Below are 18,302 nucleotides of genomic sequence, written 5' to 3' on the forward strand. Positions count from 1 at the left end.
ACTTGTATTGTCATGGTTAAGTTTAGTAATAAAGACAACCGGTTATCATTGTTTTAACTTGATAAGTTGCACATAATTTTTTGCATGTACTGATTGAACCCCCCCCTCTTAGTACAAATTAGGGTATCTGTTGTTCATCATTAGTCATCAATCGGTATTAGAGAAACTCTAGGTCCTCGGTGATATAAGCTTAACCTCTTGAGGTAAAAGATCATGCCTTAATGATGAAGAGGGAAGGTTCTAAGTTCAATAGAGATAACTTCAAAATATGGAAGGAAAAAATGAAGATCTGTATCAAGAGTTTGGGTGCTAAACATTGGAGCTATGTTGAGAATGTCTATGTAATTCCCACTGGCACTTTAACTGATGATCAAAGAAGAGAGATTCAAGAAAATGGGCAAGTAATGGAAGCCCTTATTAGCAGTTTGTCTGATATTGAGTTAATTGATGTACAATATAAGGACACTTCTAAAGATGTATGAGACACATTGGAAACTAATATTATGGCATTGATGAGCATGTAAAGAAAGCTAAGGAAGAGAGCCTTAGAGTAAAATTTGAGTACATGAGGATGGTTGAAGGTGAGACCATTCAACAACAGGGCATACGAATCAAGACTGTTGTTGGAGATATCAAGAGCATTGGTGGAACAATTGACGATGCCACCATTGTCAGTGAAGCCTTGAGATCATTGTTACTGGTCTGTAGCGTCCTAAAATTGTGACACTTGCAATTTTGACTACATTTGGGTCTTCACGATGGCGATGCAACACTGAACCTGAATGGAGACCCCGAAACTTGTTCATGACACCAAAAACTGCATTTTTCAGCACCTTGGGCTGATCCTCCTTGCACCCTGCTGCCCCTGGAGGTGGGACCATGGCGTCCAGTGCCCTGGTCCTTCAGGACTAGGGCGCCCAGCGCCCTGGTCCCTGGCCCTATTTTGGGCCCGGTCTCTTATGGGGCTTCGGGTCTTTAAGTTTGCAAATTGGAAAATAATGTTTCCTGGTCGGCCTAAGGTCGGGAAAATCAATCTATCAGCCCTAATTGACAAGTATATAAACTACATTTACTCTCCCATTTTAGGGAGGGAGGAAGGACATATGTGTACAAGACGTGAAAGCGATATTCAAACATTCAAGCATTCAAGCATTCAAGCATTCCTTCAAGCAATTGATCATTCTAAGTCTCCATTCAAGGCTAAGTGTTGCATTCAAGACAAGGATTCAACCATTGAAGAGGAGATCACTTACAACATACAACATACAACAACATTTAAACCTTCGCATGTAAGAATACAAACATTCTTACAACAAGGTATCAGTACTTGTTTACATTACAAACATTTACATTTACAACATTCTCATTTCTTGGTTAATTCCAAAACCGGGGTTTGACCTAAAGGCAAACCCCTCATCCCTAACCCTCCAATCATCCTCTCTTTTCTATGTGTAGGTTGCATGTACGCGGCTGTAATTGAAGATTTGGAATCCTTGTGCAGAGATGAACAGATCCCCCTTCGTTTCGCGGATTTTTCGGAGGACCGTGTGCATGCCGGGCGCCATCGTCCCGTCAAATTTTGCTCAAATTTGCAGAACAGCACCGTCTCGACATTTTACTGCTAATTCCAGGTCCGCAGCTTCATCCCATATCCCTATCTCTATTTATAAGTGAATCTTTCCTACTTTACATGCATTCCTAGTTCAATCTTTCTATCTACATTCTTTACAAAAGAGGGTATCCTTGATGTCTTAACCCTTGAAACTCATATAGAATTCAATCTTGCATTGCATGGGATTGGATCTTGTGGGTTTCAACCCCTCTTTTGAATGTAAAGTCTCCCCTAAGTGAGAACCATCAACCCTAGTGACTCCCCCTTCTCTCTCCTTGGAGTTGGGGAGGGGAGAACGACTAGGGTTCGATTTTTCCACTTTACATTTTGGTGAACCCGACGTGAACATCTTCATTCTGATTATTCATGATTAGATCTGAAAATTTTGCCTTCCTAAATTTCCATGTTTGATGTTTTGCAAATTTTAGAGGTTGATTGCATAAAAACCCTAAAATTTTCTTTTTAGTAATTGAACTTGTGAAATGTTTAATTGTTAATGCTTGTTTCAGATCTACCCTTCTATTGCAAATTGTCAATTCATATTTGTGCTTTAATTCTGAAAATTAAGTGGTTAAATGTCAAAACCTTAATTTTTAAGACCTTCTTGATTCAACCTTTGACTGATAATTTCACTAATCAAAACACCTCCAAATCGGCTGTAACTTTGGATTCCACAATAAAATCACAATATCTTTCATCCCTGAAAATTTGGAAAAAAGTTGCGAGGACCGTGTGCACCCCGAGCGCCATCGTCCCCGACATTTTTTCCGAAATTTCAGGAGCTAGATCTTACTGTATTTTTCTGCTAAAATCCAAAATTTTGGCTGATTTTATCAATTTTAACACCTTCAAAATTAAAGTCAAAGTTGGTCTAGTGATTGCTTAGATTGAGGCTTCTAATCATTCAAAAATTGTTGAAATTGAAATTTGTATCAAAATTGTGTTTCTTACAGTCCTAAATCTGAAAAGTGTGTTGGCATTCATTCAAAATTTCAGTGCTTTATTCAAATTTTTACAATTTGTGACTTTTGAAATTAAGTGTTTAATTGCAACAACTTTGATTTCTGCTTTCAAAATTGAATTTTGCGTGAAATCGAGTCAACTTTTAAATTTTGAAACTTGCATTGCTTTCAGTATTCCTTCTAAAATCATAAAATTCAAAATTTCAGTTTCCCCCTCTTTTCCAAAATTCAAATTTTACATTTTTCAACAATCTTGGTAGGGTTCAATTTTGAGATTGCAACTTTAATTTGGCCTATCTACAAATTAGCTTTAAAATCATCATAACTTTCATCCCTGAAAATTTCGAAAAAAATTGCGAGGACCGTGTGCACTCCGTTCGCCACGGTCCCGGACATTTTTTCCGAAATTTCGGGAGATTGTCCTGATTGCATTTAACAGCTTAAATCTAGGAGATTGGCTGATTTTATTGAAATTTGCTACCTCTAATTTCAAAATCTTCTCTCTCTCTCTAGTGCATGAGTTTTACAACAATAAGCCCTACTTACACTATTCCCATTAGACGAAGCCTTAAAATTAAGTCTTTCCAAGGTTTAATTACCGAGGAGATGGAACCTAATTTGAATAGCCTTTTTAACGAGGACACAGGTAATTCCTCTAATCCTCCTAATGATGAAGAAGCTCTCCATGAGCTTTCTGTAGAACAACTTTCAAAATTGGATAACCAATTTGATGATTTTCAGCAATGGATGTCTCAAGAGTATCCTGATAGTCAATCTCTCTCATTAATTGAGGGTCTAAAATGTATGGTTCAAAGTGATAAGAATGGAATTGATATTTTGTGTGGCATTGCACACATTGTGGATTCGAATGTGATGCCTATGAAGAGTTGTGCTGAAACTTTAGGTTATACACAACCTCCCACTCAAGTCAATCATTCTATTCCTTTAACAACTTCTATTGCTAGTATACCTACTTTTACATCAAACATAATGACTACTTCAATACAAGACATTCCTCCTATGATCACCAATCATGGGGGCAATCCCTCTTCTTCAATTAACCCTCTTCCTTCATTCAATCCAACTTCTTCATTCATTCCTTCAATGAGTGTCCCTATTACATCTCCGCAAATGAACATGACGCAAGGGGGCAATTCATTCAACCATTCCATTCCTCCTTGTAGTGTTCCTCCTTTCCAATCATCTCCTATGAATAACTATCATAGTGTCCCGCCACCTTACTCTCAATCAATACCTTCTTTCAATAACATAATACCTCCATCACAATCTGACACATCTAATATGAACTCTTCGACTGAAGCGACCATTAACAATCTTGCACAAACTGTCTCTTCTTTACAGCAACAAATTGCCTCTATGAATCAATCTAAGTTTAGTGTGCCCACATTTGATGTTGCGAGCCCACTTTCTCTTGACATTGTTCGAGCTATCCCTCCTAAACATGTTGAAATCCCGCATTTGGAGCTTTATAATGGTAAGGGTGATCCTCTAACACATGTTAAGACCTTTCAAACAATATGCACTGATTTTGCTTATGACCAAAGGTTGCTTGCAAAACTGTTTACTAGAACATTAAGAGATAAAGCCCTACAATGGTATTGCTCGTTGCCTTCTTATTCTATTACTTCTTTCAAACAACTTGCAAATTCTTTTATTCAACAATTTCAAAACAATATAAGTCCTAAAGTTACTTTGATTGATTTAATGCATTGTAAACAAGGTGTTAAAGAAAAAGTGACTAATTTCATTGGTAGATATAAGCATTTGTATGCTCAAATTTCTTTTCCAGTGCCTGACAATGATATTCAAAGAATCTTTATTTCTAATTTACAAAAAGATATTCGAGACAAACTCCTGTTTTCTGAGTTTACTTCTTTCCAACAGTTGTGTGCAACTCTTCACAATTATCAACTGACTGTGAGTCAAATGGAACAAGCAAATCCTATGGCTCTGAGTGATAAGGGTGATAGTAGTCAACAACCATTTGGGAAGTTTAAACCGAACAGAGAGTCCATTAAATTCAATGAACACATCATCAACAACAATGTGAATGCGGCATCAGGTGTGCCTCCTATTTCTAAGTTTTTCAAGAAAGAAAGAAAGTTCACTCCTTTGAATGAATCATTGCATAGTATTATGAATAAGTTATTGGAACAAAATGTGCTTACTCTTCCTCCTATAAGGCAAATAGATCCAGCAAAGATTAACTCACCCTATTTTGATAACAAATCTTTTTGTCAATTTCATTGTCATCCTGGGCATGATACTGAAAAATGTTTTGCTTTAAAGGGTAAAATTCAAGATTTGATTGATAATAATACTATCTCTGTTTCTGGTGCGAATGATAAAGGCAACACATCCGTAGCTCCTCCTAACCAAAATCTTCAGATTTTTACTGATCCATTGCCTTCTCATACCTCTAATGCGATTGATACTACTAATTCCTCTGTCTCACCTAATGATCTTGTGTCCATGACTCCGAAGGTGATTAACTTTGTAGAGCAACAGAAAATCCCTAAAGAACTTTCCATCACATTTGATTCCAGTGAGACTATCAGGGCACCTGATGGTCCTTTATATATAGTTGCAAAATTCAAGAATACACCTTGTCGTGGAGTGCTTATTGATCCTTCTTGTATGATTAATATCATTACTGAAGAATTTCTTTTTACTTTGCAATTGAATCAAGTGATCTATGATGAAACAAATGTGATTGTGAAATTATTTGATGCATTTTCTTCTCCTACAATTGGTTCTATTACATTACCTATTGAGGTCCATAACAAATCCCTTGATGTGGACTTTGCTATTATTCCATCATCCGAACAATTTTGTGTGAAGTTAGGCTATCCTTGGCTATCTTCCATGAAAGCTATTGCTTCTCCTATTCACAAGTGTTTGAAATTTCCCCATAATGGTGAAGTTGTTACTGTCAATCATAGTCTCTTTAAACCAGCTGAAAGAACTTCTAGCATTCCTATTGATTACTTTTGGCCTAAACAATTCCAATCTCTTCCTCCACAAAGTGATCATCTTTTCAAATCTTATCAAAAGTGGAAAAAAGACATGATCCTATCTCTAAGTGAACCTAGAACACCCAAACTTCATATTCCTATCAAAATTCTTCCTTTGAAAAATAAAACTAATGTCTTTCCTCAAGAAGATTCCCAACCCATTCCTATGAATGTGACTATGCCTATGACTAATAAACTCCCTAAAAGTAGACCTATCCCTCCTCGTCATGATGGACTTGGTCTCCTTCCTAAACCAAATATTCCTCCCTTATATGGAGCAGTTCCTCCTCCTTCCTCTTATGGAGAGAAGAGACCTTCCTCTTCTCCTATTGTTCAACCTAAGAGACCACAACCTAAATATCCAAGTGATAAGGATGATAATATTCCTCCTCCTCAATCTTCACAACTTCCTACTAAGACTAGACGAAATCGTTCTGCACGTGAACGCCGATGAAAGCGTCGTCTTAGAGCTCAAGCAGCTGCTTCTCAAACTTTGCAATCCCCAAAAACACCTTCAGCCAATATTATTCCATTTTCTCCTCAGCCGGAAAATGAGCCAAAATCTTCTAAACATAAGATGCATGATGGTCTTGATCCTGTGCAAGTTAAAGATCCTATTTTTATAAATCTTGATGATGATATAGATGAAAATGTTATTCATGATGAAAATGTTACTCCTATTCATTCTAATAGTGAATATGAATATGTTGATATTGATAACCATTTATCTAACGCATTTTCTAAAGCACTTATCCTAGCTCCTAGACAAGAACAACGTGGCTCGGAACATGAACATAGCCCTTGTTTGGATCTTGTGATAGCTCCATCTGCTGTGTTGGATGTTCCTCCTCTAGCGTGTTTCCTACCTTCCCGAAATATTGATCAGCAAGATCAAGGGGTAGATGACATGCTAGACTAGTTCATTAGCATAGCAGATTCTCTCCTCCTCTCTTTTGTCACTTCTTCTATGTGTTACTCTCATTCTTCTATTTGTTGTCCTTAGTGTTGTCTACTTGAGGATGATGCAAAACATTGAGATCTCTTTTGGTCTCTCTCATGTTGACTCAAAAGACACATGTGTTCCATTCTTCTAGGTGACCTTCCTTGATTGGGGAATGAAGAACAATTATGCATACATACATATGATATACATGAATTATCATACAGCATACTGACCCCGAGGAAAGCGAAGTCACCTTGTGCTTTGTGTTTTGTGTCTATTATCCTTGGGCTTATCTCACACTTGGGGGCTAAATCCTTGTGATAACGTGCTCCTTTCTCATCTCTTATATGTATCACTACCTTAAAGCAATCACCCCCGATGAGGCATGTGCGATCGCTTTAACGTAGGGGGGCATACATCCCGTTCATATCTTTTCAAGATACTTGAAAATTTCTTGACAAATTTAGCTTTGCCTTGAAAATTTTTGATATCTTTCTTGCATGACTCATAGTGAGGGAACCTTACTACTGATAGTCATGGTTCTCCCTCGTGATCTTCCCTTTTACTTTGTCAATCGAAGTTGTAAGATCCTTAGTCCACTGGGGGCTTGGTGTATCTTGCCTCCTTGACGTGGTGAAAGTTTTTCAATGTTGTTTCCTTCTACTTTACCGGAAGTATGAGCGTACGCTTATACTCTCGCTAAAGTGGGGGCTAAATGTAGCGTCCTAAAATTGCGACACTTGCAATTTTGACTACATTTGGGTCTTCACGATGGCGATGCAACACTGAACCTGAATGGAGACCCTGAAACTTGTTCATGACACCAAAAACTGCATTTTTCAGCACCCTGGGCTGATCCTCCTTGCACCCTGCTGCCCCTGGAGGTGGGACCATGGCGCCCAGTGCCCTAGTCCTTCAAGACTAGGGTGCCCAGCACCCTGGTCCCCCAGGACCATGGCGCCCAGCGCCCTGGTCCCTGGCCCTATTTTGGGCCCGGTCTCTTATGGGGCTTCGGGTCTTTAAGTTTGCAAATTGGAAAATAATGTTTCCTGGTCGGCCTAAGGTCGGGAAAATCAGTCTATTAGCCCTAATTGACAAGTATATAAACTACATTTCCTCTCCCATTTTAGGGAGGGAGGAAGGACATATGTGTACAAGACGTGAAAGCGATATTCAAACATTCAAGCATTCAAGCATTCAAGCAATCCTTCAAGCAATTGATCATTCTAAGTCTCCATTCAAGGCTAAGTGTTGCATTCAAGACAAGGATTCAACCATTGAAGAGGAGATCACTTACAACATACAACATACAACAACATTTACACCTTCGCATGTAAGAATACAAACATTCTTACAACAAGGTATCAGTACTTGTTTACATTACAAACATTTACATTTACAACATTCTCATTTCTTGGTTAATTCCAAAACTGGGGTTTGACCTAAAGGCAAACCCCTCATCCCTAACCCCCCAATCGTCCTCTCTTTTTTGTGTGTAGGTTGCAGGTACGCGGCTGTAATTGAAGATCTGGAATCCTTGTGCAGAGACGAACTGTTCCCCCTTCGTTTCGCGGATTTTTCGAAGGACCGTGTGCACGCTGGGCGCCATCGTCCCGTCAACTTTCGCTCAAATTTGTAGAACAGCACCATCTCAACATTTTACTACTAATTCCAGGTCCGCAGCTTCATCCCATATCCCTATCTCTGTTTATAAGCGAATCTTTCCTACTTTACATGCATTCCTAGTTCAATCTTTCTATCTACATTCTTTACAAAAGAGGGTATCCTTGATGTCTTAACCCTTGAAACTCATATAGAATTCAATCTTGCATTGCGTGGGATTGGATCTTGTGGGTTTCAACCAATCTTTTGAATGTAAAGTCTCCCCTAAGTGAAAACCATCAACCCTAGTGACTCCCCCTTCTCTCTCCTTGGAGTTGGGGAGGGGAGAACGACTAGGGTTTGATTTCTTTCCGCTTTACACGGTCTATGCAATCAAAGTTGCTGCTATTCAGGAACTAAGGTTTATTTACAAAACCAAAGTATCCTTAGACTCTATCATTGCAAAATTAACAACATATAAGTTGAATAGATATGATGGTAGTGTTCAGAAGACTGAGTCAGCTTTTAGAGTATCTATTGCATGAACCAAAAAAGGAAATGAAGAAAGTACCAGTTATGAATCCATGCAAAGTAGATGTATGGATGATGAAGAGATTTTGATGGAGTTTGAAGCTCTTCTTGCCATGAGACTTCTGAAAGGTACTAGAAAATACAGAGGTAAGCTTCCTTTAAAATGTTTTTCTTGCAATAAGATACAATATATAGCTGTAAACTATCCTAACAACGAGAATAAGGATAAACTAGATAGGTTTAGAAAGTATAAAGGAGGAAATAGAAGAAATTGTCTTGTTCCAGTGGATGAAGGTGTTACTGATGAAGAATCTAAGGATGAAGAGAATGAGGACATAGTGTTGGTAGCTATAAAGGAGGAAGTGTCTGACAAGAAAGCACTTGTCTCTCACATTGAAAAGTCTAATGAGTGGATAATTGATAGTGGTTGCTCTCAACACATGACTGGTGATCGGAAAAAGTTTTTTTCTCTAGAAGAATATGATGGAGTTATTGTTAGATTTGGCAATGATGTACCATGCTTGGTAATAGGAAAAGGATCCATCTCACTAAATGGAAGGAGAAGTGTGGATGATGTCTACTGGGTAGAAGGTCTGAAGCATAACCTGTTGGTGTTGCTCAGCTAAATGATAAAGCACTTGTCCTTGAGTTCAAAGGTGGATTCTATAGTATAATTGGAAAAGTGGTGAACTTATTGCCCCTGGTAAGAAGACTAGAGGTAACTTATTTCAGTTGAATGCCAAGATAAGTCGATGTCCGATGGTGAAGTTTCAAGATAGTTGGATATGGCATGGGAGACTTTGTCATATGAACTTTGATAATATTGTGAAGGCTAGTAAGATCAAGGAAGTAAGAGGATTGCCTTTGCTGAACAAATAAGAGAATTCCTTGTGCAGAGAATGTCAACTTGGGAAGATGTCTTCTTCAATTTTCAAAGGTAAGTCTTTTTTAGCAGAAAACTTACTTGATCTTGTGTATACTAATTTGTGTGGTCCTATGAAAACTAGAAGTATTCAAGGGGATAGGTATTTCATAAATCATACTGATGACTGCTCAAGAATGTTGTGGGTCACATTCTTGAAAGACAACTCTGAGGCGTTTGGAAAGTTCAAAGCCTTTAGAGAATTAGTAGAGAAGGAAACTGGTAAAAAGATTAAATTCCTAAGAACTGATCAAGGAGGTGAATTCACTTCTGATGAGTTCAACAAGTACTATGAAGATAGCAATATCAAGAGGTTGTTGTCTACCCCAAGGAAGCCACAACAAAATGGCATAGTAGAAAGGAATAACAGGACTGGAGTTGAAGCGGCTAGAACAATGTTGATCCAAGGAAAGGTTTCTCACACTTTTTGGAGAGAAGCGGTGAGCACTGCAGTCTACACTATGAACATGATAGTCATCAAGAAAGGTAGAGTTAAAACCCCTTATGAGTATTGGACTGGGAAAAATCCAACTGTGAGTTATTTTAATGTGTTCGGTAGTAAGTGTTACATAAGAGAGGTGAGCATTTGAGCAAGTTTGATGCTAAATGTGATGAAGGAATATTTCTAGGATATTCCACTAAGAGAAAAGCTCTCAAGTGCTACAAAAATAGAACATAGAAAATTGTTGAGAGTATCAATGTCAGGGTTGATGATTCCCCTGAGGAACCTGAGGAAACCTGCAGTAAGAAAGTGGAAGATGAACAAGGTATAGCCTTCTGGGAACCGGTTAAGAAAGAAATAAGTAAAGATCTCACTGTTCCTATATCGGTAGAAGCTGCAGTAGGTGAAGAAGAAGTAAGTGAAGAAGAAGAAGAGGAAAAACTAGTAGAACTAGCTAGAATCATTCCTAGGTATGTGAAACTACATCACGATCCGAAGAAAATCATAGGAGATAAAGATGTAGGGATACTCACAAGAAGAAAGGTGAAAGAAAACTCTTGCATGATTTTTGAATTGGAGCCCAAGAATTCCAGAGAAGCACTTACAGATGAAGAATGGATTAAGGCAATGGAAGAGGAGCTAGGCCAAATAGGAAAGAATGCAACATGGTCCTTGGTACCCAGACCAAAACACAAGAATGCCATAGGTACCAAATGGGTCTTCAAGAATAAGCTAAATGAAGAAGGCATAGTTGTGAGGAACAAGGCAAGACTTGTATGCAAAGGATATGCTTAGGAAGAGGGAGAAGACTATGGAGAAACATTTTCTCATGTGGCTAGACTGGAAGGTGTCTGAATGCTACGTGCAATTCCAACATTAAAGGGATTTAAGGTTTATCAAATGGATGGGATGTCCGCTTTCTTGAATGGAATCCTAGAAGAGGAAGTGTATATTGAGAAACTAGATGGGTTTGCCTAATCAGAAGATAGTAACATGGTCTGTAGATTACACAAAGCCCTATATGGATTGAAACAAGCACCTAGGCATGGTATGAGTGGTTACACTCTCATCTTATGAAGATAGGATTCAAAGAACAAGTGAGGATAGCAACATCTACCTAAAATATGAAGGTGATCAGATTCTGATCTGTGAAGTATTTGTAGATGACATATTCTTTGGAGGAGATGATAAAATGAGTCATGCTTTTCCAGATGAAATGAAGAAAGAGTTTGAGATGTCTCTGATTAGAGAGATAAAGTTCTTCATTGGTTTACAGATTCAGTAAATGAAAGAGGGTATTTTTATTACCCAATCCAAGTATGTTAAATAGATATTGAAGACCTTTGGCATGGAGAAGAGAAAATCGGTTGGTACATCGATGGTAACTGGCTGTAAACTGACTAAGGAAGATGTTTTAGTGTTGGTAAATGAGAAGGAGTACTGGTCAATGATTGGTAAGCTACACTATGTGGTGCACAACATACCAGATATTGCTCATGCAGTGGGCATAGTATGTCATTTTCAGAAAAGTCCAAGAGAATCCCACTTGGTAGCTGTCAACCAAATTCTTAGATATTTGAAAGGAATAGTTGACTATGGGTTGTGGTATCCATATAATAGTGACTTTAATCTCAAAGTATATATAGATGCTGATTGGGCAGGTAATGTAGCTGACCAGAAGAGCACAAACAGTGGAGCATTCTTTCTTGGTGGAGACTAGTCTCTTGGCCAAGCAAGAAGCAGAGTTGTACTTCTCAGTCTACATCTGAAGAAAAATATGTGGAAACATTTATGAAGTGCACTCAAACAATCTGGATAAAACATGTACTGGAAGGTTTGAAAGTACCTATATCTGAACTGGTGAGTATATTTTTTGACAATACTAGTGAAATAAATATTTTCAAGAATCTGGTATTGCATGCTAGAACTAAGCACATTGAGCTCAAGTATCATTTCTTGAGAGAGAGGGTTGATAATAAGGAGGTTGTACTAGAACATGTTTCGAGTAAGGAGCAGCTAGCAGATATATTAACTAAACCCTTACCAAAGACTACATTTACCTATTTGAGAGGTGAGTTATTGGTTCTGCCCCTTCATGAAGTCAACTAAAGTTGTGTGCTCCACATCAATTAGGTACTACACTGTCAAATATTTTAGGATTGATGTGTTGAAGGATGCTACTCCATAGGGGCAACAACATAAGTGGATAATGGAAGCTTGTGCCTCCACTTTGGAATTGTTGTCAAAGGGGGAGAAGATATCTGATGATGCAGAATACACTGGTCTATGATGTTTTTAGTTGCAATGCTACATTGGGTATTGCCATCAATGCTAAAGTGGGAGATTGTTAGCATATGATGAACCAGTGTGTTGATATGATGATAATGTATGTTGTCATTGATGTTGTTGTTGTAATATGATGAACTGGTATGTAGATTGGAAGAAGTTGGTGAACCGATGTCTGTGTTTCACTGACTGTGACTAGCGGTTGGTAGTCTCAGCTCTAGGGTTTCTGGTTTGGCAATCTCGCTTGCACGATGCAACTGATGACATTATGTGATGAGTTAGCTAAGAGATGAAGATGAGATTGTGATGCCATGTCAACCTTGTGCATGTGAAGGATTTCCTTAAGGATCTTGCATGTGAATATCAATTGTATTAAATATCTACCTCAGGAATGAACATTCTTCTAAACGGTATGAGAAGAAAGCATGATGAGTTACTAATTTCTATGTGCGGTGAAGAATGGACGATGCAGATTGTCTTGTGATCTGTTTAAAATTGTATTTCTCTATGCAAAGTGTTTGAACGGTTGGGATTGGACCACTTGTATTGTAAACCTAAAATTCTTAGGGTTTAGGGTTTACGCTACCGACGTAATTGCTGTCTATAAGTTCGATGATTTTTGTTATTGTAAATTGTTGGCAAATGTTGTGTGTATATCCAAGTGATGAGATACTTGCCAGACCAGTGGGAGAAAACTGCAGAGTGTGATTGCAAAGTAGAGGAACAGAAAAGGATCTACCCTACATATAGTGCTATTAGCAAATCAAAGCTTTACTTGTTGTCTTCTAACCATTTCAACAAAAGAAAAATCCCTTTGTTGGGTAGCTTTAACAAGCTTATTGTAAATCCTCTAACCAGGTGACTCAATTTCATTGAGTTCTTTAAATCCTCTAGCAAGGTAACCTTTAACAGGGTATATAGCCATCCCTTAACTGGGTGATCTTTAATAGGATCAGTTCCTAGCAAAAACTTATTGTAAAGTCTTTAACCGGACTAGGCTCCTAACAGAGCGAGCTTCAAAAGAGTTCAAAAACAAGCTTGTGGGTATTCATTCCCACCATGGCTTTTTCCCATTTGGGTTTCCACGTGAAAAATATGTGTGTCATGAGTGGTGCCCTTTTTTTTATGTGATAATTAAGTGTTCTTTGTTTAAGTGATTATGCATGCAGAGCTAATGGTTATGGCATATTGTTGACACACCACATGCATATGTTTATAGGTGAAGTAGTTATCAAGTATTGAATGTATCTAAAGGGTTCAACTTTACCGGTTTATTTTGTCTAAGGTCTTACTGTGTTTAACTAGTATTGCCATGGTGAAGTTCAATAATGAAGACAATCGGTTAGCATTGTTTTAACTTGATAAGTTGCACAAAAGTTTTTGCATGTACTCATTTAGCCCCCCCTCTCAATACCAGTTAGGTTATCTGTTGTTCATCATTAGTCTAGTGTATTGACTCTTGGATAAAAGTTGCTTGCAAGGGTATTAAATTTTGTTGTTTTGGATATTTAATATTGTTGTTCTGGGTGTCATTCTACTATGCTCTGAGTCATTTTTAGATTTCAGGTCAAGTCATGGTTGCTTGCAAGGGAATTAAATTTTGTTGTTTTGGGTATTTAATATTCTTGTTATGGGTGCCATTCTATTGCGCTATGTCATTATATCAGTGTCATTTTCAGATTTCAAGTCAAGTCATGGCACAACTATTACTTCACCAGTTCCCTCTTCTGACAGCCAACCTTAAACCACACACACTAATCAACTCTGAGTGTTTAACACTTCTAAACCTAGAAGTGTATTCTTAGTGTGGCCACACACATTAAGCAGCATATTAAGCCTAGATAATATCAATCAATTCTGAGTGTTTAACACTTTTAAGAGTAGAAGTGTAAGCTTAGTGTGTGTGATTTAAGTTGTTCCCTCTTCTGATATGTTATTTCAGTACATTTCGCTCTTATTCAACTGCTTCTCAAATTCAGACCTCAGCAATCCATTTAAGACTTGTTTTATCCACTTTAAAGACTTTAAGTTTATCATTCAATTGAAAATGATGAGGAATAGGAATACTTGGTTGAAGTATTTTCTCCTGCCCTTTGCTATGTATATTCTACTGCATAAATGCCAATCATTGACAACTGACAGGGGAGACACCCTTCCAGTAGGAACTTCCCTTGTCGGAAATCAGACCCTGGTCTCAAAGAATGGCACTTTTGCATTGGGATTTTTCAGTCCCACCAACAGCAATAAGTGGTATATTGGCATCTGGTATGCCAAAGTGTCGGAGAAAACTTTTGTTTGGGTAGCTAACCGCGAAAACCCTCTGAGAAACATGCCCGGCGTTTTAAATTTATCGGGAGATGGTTATCTTCAGCTGTTTGATTTACGTGGGCAATTAATTTGGTCGGCCGATAACAGCTTGAAGGCGTCCCGGGCATCAATATTGGAATCAGGTAATTTGGTTATGGTAGGAACACAGGCCGGCAATATATCGGAAACTGTTTGGGAAAGTTTCCAACATCCCGTAGATACATGGCTGCCAGGGATGAAGTTGTGGAAAGGAATGAAACTCACTTCTTGGAAGAGTTCTGCTGATCCGGCACCTGGACCATTCTATTTACAAATGGATCCTTCACCAGGAAAGACTCAGTTGTTGCTGTTCTCTAGTAACGGTGGTCCGTACTGGTCTAGCGGAGAGTGGACTGGAAAATATTTCGCATATTTGCCAGGATATGCCATGGCGGGTTCGGGTGTTGAACAAGTGTTTGTAACGCGTTCTCCTTCAAGAATGTACTCCGCATATACAACAAACACTACCATTATGGGACGCATAATTTTGGGAAAGAATGGTGTGATTTGGGCGTTCATTTTACCTCAAAATGGTGGGTGGATATCTGATGGGTTCGCACCCACGGATCAATGCAAAGTTTATGGTTTGTGTGGGGCTAATGCAGCATGCATTGGCTATACAGTGTTGAATGCCCATGTCACAGGCAATGCCAATGTTACATGCACATGTCTGCAGGGGTTCAGGCCCAAAAGCAGCCATGCTTGGGATTCTCAAGAATGGTGGTTAGGTGGTTGTGTTCGCCGAAGTCCATTGCAGTGCACTTTCTCAAATTCTACAGACCGTTTTTTGGAAGTGAAGGACAAGCATTTGCCCGACGATCAAGCGGCTACATATAGCAAAGAGCAAACTCTTAGTGGATGCCAACTTGCCTGCCTCATCAACTGCTCGTGCATGGCCTTTTGGCTCACTAACTCCTCTCTTCCTTTGTGTCGAATTTGGTTTGGAGATTTGATGAATGTGCGCGACTCAGCCGGCGGCCAGTCATTCTATCTCCGGTTGGCAGCTTCTGAGTTACGAGATTCGACATTGAAGCGAAGAAATAAATCCTTTGGCCTTCACATTTTACTTCCTGGGGGCGCTGCGGCTCTTGTTCTCGTTCTTGTGTTGGCCGTCTTCATTATGTGGAAACGTGGAAAAATGCTAAAGGAGGATGACGTCCCCACATCTCTCAGAGCATTCACTTTCCGAAAGTTGCGTGTTGCAACTAGGAATTTCAGGCATAAGCTGGGAAGCGGATCATTCGGCTCGGTGTTCAAAGGTACTCTAGCAGACAAAACTCTCATTGCTGTCAAAAAATTAGAGGGTTTAGCGGGAACAGAAAAGCAATTTCGTGCAGAAATAAGTACCATTGGTGAAATACAACATGTGAATCTGGTGAGGCTATTAGGATTTTGTGCGGAGGGATCTCAAAGGCTACTGGTTTATGAGTACATGCCAAACAGCTCTCTTGACTCATTTTTGTTGAGTGGGACTGACGGAGAAAAGCAAGTGAAGTCGTTGAGTTGGAAAACCAGATTTCAGATAGCGTTGGGTACTGCGCGAGGATTAGCTTATCTCCACGAGGGTTGCAGAGATCGCATCATTCACTGTGATATTAAGCCAGAAAACATTCTCCTTGATGCCGAATTTTGTCCCAAATTAGCTGATTTTGGTTTGGCAAAGTTGATAGGTAGAAATTTCAGCCGCGTACTGACCACCACGAGAGGAACAATAGGTTATTTGGCTCCAGAGTGGATCTCCGGTCTTCCCATCACTCCCAAGGCGGACGTGTATAGTTTTGGCATAACACTGCTGGAGATTATATCAGGACGAAGAAATATGGACCTCAATGCGAACAATTCTAGCTCCTATTTCTTCCCTCCCTGGGCTGCCGATCAATTCCACAAAGGAAACCTGATGGCTATTGTTGATGGAAGGATATCAGGTGAAGCAGATGTTGAAGAGGTGAGAAGGGCTGTTACAGCGAGCATATCATGCATTCAAAGAGACGAAAGTGCTAGGCCAACAATGGCTCAAGTCGTGCAATTACTCCTGGGGACAGTGGAGACCAGCGCACCTCAATTTCAGGCGTCTTTCGACAGTCTTTCAGATCACAATTGAAGCGAGGAAGATGAACTCCTTATTCAAGGGTTATATGGTCACTGTAATAGTAATTAGAACTATATAACTTAGCCATGTAGATTTAATAGCATAAATAAGTAATGGAATTTCTTACAATATTTTATTATATTATTTCAAAACAATTATTAATGTTCTTTGATTGTGGATTGATATATCATCACACTTTATAAATTCAAATCGTTTTCTAAAGATTGTCTAAAAGCTTTATGTATTTAAATAATTTCTTTTCAATTAAAATTATTACCTATTTTATTCAATTTAGCACATTCCTATTCCCCAAGGTGGCAATTCATCTTCTTGTCTATTCATTTTCATTCAACTCTTAACAGTCCTTTTAAATTGTAATTTTTCTTATTTATGTTAGAGTAAATAGGTTTTCCTTATTTACTATACTTAAGACCAATTTCGACATATTTATTTTATAGTTTTAGACTTTCATATTTCCCTCTCTCTAGTTCTTCTCTATGTACACTTATTATCCTATACCTCTACCCATATTTTCAACTTATTGACTAACATTCTTCAAGTCTTTCCAATTCCCAACACTCCCTTATAGCTCCTAGTCTTCACTCATTCACCTTCAACACATTCATATCCCCAAAGGTGGCACCTCATCTTCTTTGTCTACTCATATTTTCTCAGCCCTTATTTGTCCTTTTCTATTGTATTTTTTCTTATTTAAAGTGCCATGTGGTCTTTTTATTCATAACTCCTCACCTTCTCAATTGTAGTCTTCCTTTCAATTAGAAATCCATCATAGGACCATACTATGTGTCCCACTACACTACTATTTCTAGCACAATATTACAAGAGATACAATAGCAATACAATTTAATTTTTTTTTAATCTTAACATGAAAAATTAGTTAGCTCCATATGACCTTGATAGAATGGTTTTTTTTTTTAAATGTCCACAAGATCGACATTCTTGCCTTTGAATAACTCTATCAATTAGTGATTGCACCATCCTTGTGTCATTGATGTATAGTTGACATTCTATACTTATAGTCAGCATGACTCCTTCCTTTAATTTCAATTATGTTAGGATCATTACCTAATTGGTGGACCATGTGCAACTCTAAATCATACCTCTTATCTATACCTTCAAGTACCATATGAACTCAAATTAATTAGACAATGAAAATTCTAGATCACATATAAAAAAGATATTTTATTTGTTCAAATGGTAACAATATTAATATATTCTACCTTAACCAACCACAAATTACATTGAAAAGAGCACTGAGAAATGAAAACCATTTTTTTTTTCCTAATGTGGATTATTTAGTTTCCTAGGTGCTCTTGCATCAAACATGTCAAGTAAGAAGTTTATGAGCATATCTCAGAAAGTGGATTTAAATGGTTGAACCATACTTTTAGATTGAAAATAATTTGCAATGAACTCCATTTGTAAAATTAGTGCCATGATTTGGTTAGTTTTTCTCCTTTCTAATAACTAGCTAAAACAATCATCCTTCTACTTGAACAACTCTTATTTGC

At 38.3% G+C, this 18,302-nt stretch overlaps 1 protein-coding gene across 1 annotated transcript; it reads left to right on the forward strand.

The window, feature by feature from the left end:
* The first annotated feature begins 14,252 nt into the window (after nt 1-14,252).
* LOC131049209 (G-type lectin S-receptor-like serine/threonine-protein kinase At2g19130) lies at nt 14,253-16,899 on the forward strand. Its single transcript, XM_057983254.2, has one exon. The coding sequence runs from the start codon at nt 14,266-14,268 to the stop codon at nt 16,780-16,782; it is 2,517 nt and encodes an 838-aa protein (XP_057839237.2). The 5' UTR covers nt 14,253-14,265; the 3' UTR covers nt 16,783-16,899.
* The last annotated feature ends 1,403 nt before the right edge of the window (nt 16,900-18,302 follow it).

Source organism: Cryptomeria japonica, chromosome 5 (genome assembly GCF_030272615.1).
Source record: "Cryptomeria japonica chromosome 5, Sugi_1.0, whole genome shotgun sequence".
Lineage (NCBI taxonomy): Eukaryota > Viridiplantae > Streptophyta > Pinopsida > Cupressales > Cupressaceae > Cryptomeria > Cryptomeria japonica.